General features: G+C 55.7%; 1 protein-coding gene across 1 annotated transcript; it reads right to left on the bottom strand.

Moving 5' to 3' along the window:
• Window positions 1-776: 776 nt before the first annotated feature.
• On the bottom strand, window positions 777-1591 carry LOC136492546 (uncharacterized). Its single transcript, XM_066488524.1, has 3 exons — window positions 1396-1591; window positions 1025-1323; window positions 777-983 (listed from the first exon to the last, which is right to left on the bottom strand). Exons 1-3 carry the CDS (start codon window positions 1589-1591, stop codon window positions 777-779), a joined length of 702 nt encoding a protein of 233 aa, XP_066344621.1.
• Window positions 1592-2395: the final 804 nt, after the last annotated feature.

The raw sequence follows: 2395 nt of genomic DNA, 5'->3' as shown, positions 1-2395 counted from the left end.
TCCATGTAGCCTAGGAGCACCATCGGTGTGCTCCTATCCTCTAGCTTGGTGAGGACCGGCTTTGTCTTCCTGATGTGGCCGATGCAGTCGAATGTCTGGAGGAATGACACGCTCAGCTTGCGCCCATACCAAGCTTTGAACGGTGTCTGTGTCTTGCCCTTCAGGGTCTTGGTGGGTGCGCGGTTGAGGATAAACACTGCCGTGGTCACCGCCTCACCCTAGAACCTTGCCGGCATGCCCTTGGCCTTCATCATGGATCGAGCCATGCCGACCACTGTCTAGTTCCGCCGCTCCACCATGCCATTTTGTTTTGGCGCGTACGATGTGGTATGGTGTCGCACCACAACCTGATCTACGTAGTACGCAGCGAACTCTACCGAAGTGAATTCGTCGCCGTGATCTATCCTCAGCACGTGCAGCTTCTTGCCGCTCTCTGCCTCCACACGTGCCTTGAACTTCTTGATCATCATTGTTGCTTCATCCTTGCTTGTCAGGAGCTGCAGCCACATATAACGACTGTAATCATCCACGAGCAGGAGGAAGTACCACCGGCCAACGTTTGTGGCTGACGTGATTAGCCCATAGAGATCACCATGGATGAGCTCGAGAGCGTCCTCCATGCGAAACTTGGCCGCCTTTGGAAACGGCAGCCTCCTCTGCTTCCCGGCCAGACAGCTGTCACACAGCTCACCTCCGTGCTTGATGTGGGGCAGCGCTCGGACCATCTTCTCCAGCCGACCGAGCGCGTCAAAGCTGAGATGGTCGAACCAGGCATGTCACAACCACGGCTCCTCGATGTGCCACATTACCAGGCACACCGGCTGCTCCACCTTCAAGTCGAGCAAGTACAATTGGTTTCGGGACCTCTTCACCTTCGCAAGGAGGCGCTGCTCCTGGTCCCTGATCCTGAGGACACCGTCCTTGATCAGTACCTCGCTACCGCGCTCATCTAGCTGGCTAATGCTGATGATGCATGAACGCAGCTGCGGGATGTAATATACATCCGTTAGCGCGTGGCGCTCACCGTTCTGGCACCTGAAGTGACGTGCCCTCGGATCGCCACCCTTGAGCCGTCATCGAACTTCACCGTACCGGTCATGTCGTCATCGAGCTCGGAGAAGGCTGCCTTGGAGCCCATCATGTGGTTGCTAGCGCCAGAGTCCAGGTACCACCGCTGCACCTGTCCGCTACCCACATGTCCGAGATGGACTGGGGCGTGCGGTTTGTCGAGGTTGATAGCCTTCAGAGCCTTCTCAGGCCCTTTCAGCACCATCACATCTCCCTTCTCTTTGGCCTCAACGTCGTGCAGTGCACAGAACGTCGCTATCAGGAGAGTGGCCTGATCATCATCATCAGCCTATGCCAGCTGAGCCTCAGCCTTCTTCTTCTGCTTACGATTTGAGCACTCCTTTGCCCAATGGTCCGTCTTCCTACAGCACCGGCAGACGTTGGGGTCGACTTTCTTCTTCTTCTCTGAAGAAGCCTTGCCACGGCGCTTGCCATCGCCACCGCGGCTGGAGGAGGCTTTTCTAGAGTTCCTCCGAGCAGCCCACTCCTCCTCTGTCAGGAGCAGCTTGCCGCTGTCCTTCATTGTCGTCACTTGCTCCAGACGCTAGTCCACCGCTCGCAACCGACCAGTCATATTCTCAATAGTGAGAGTGGACAAGACCAGCATCGTCTCTATGGAAAGATCGATATGAATGTACTTTATTGGTATGGAGTGGAGGTACTTAGAAACCGCCTCTTCTTCATCGATGGTGACGCCGTGGCTCCTCAGCTTGCTGATGAGCGTCTGCAGGTGGAGGGAGAAGTCCTCCATCGATTTACCATCCTTGAACTTAATGTTGGCGTACTCCTACCAAAGAAGCTGGGTCGTCGCATTCTTTGCGTGGTCGGAACCGACGCGCATCGCTGCAATGGCCTCCCACGTCTCCTTAGCAGAGCTCTTCGCCCCTAATGACTCCCTGTACTCTGATGGCACAACAACGATGATAGCCTCCAACGCTGATATGTCGTCTTCTTCGTTGTCGATGCCCTTATCAACATCATTCTGGAGCCGTCGGGCTCTAAGCTTGATCTTCATGGTCACCGACCACTCGCCATAGTTGGTGCGAGTCAGCATCGGCCAACTGGTGTCGCTGACCTCCCGTACCATGCGCACAACGAGCTCCTATCGTGGTTGGGCAGCCACAGCAGCACCGCTGCTGTCGTCTATTTTCAAACCGTCCGTCATCGCTGGTGGTTAGTCCGATGACGGCCCTTGTACGGCTTCGATACCACTTGTTAGCCCTAGAGATCTCCGACACGGGTGAGTCGACCACTCACCACCATTGCCGTTCACGCACTGTTGTTGCCGACCACACACTATGACTAGAGATAGAAGAAGGGAGGGAGA

This window comes from Miscanthus floridulus, chromosome 11 (genome assembly GCF_019320115.1).
Source record: "Miscanthus floridulus cultivar M001 chromosome 11, ASM1932011v1, whole genome shotgun sequence".
Classification (NCBI taxonomy): domain Eukaryota; kingdom Viridiplantae; phylum Streptophyta; class Magnoliopsida; order Poales; family Poaceae; genus Miscanthus; species Miscanthus floridulus.
Note: the sequence above shows the minus strand (reverse complement) of the source record. Positions and strands in the feature narration are given on the sequence as shown.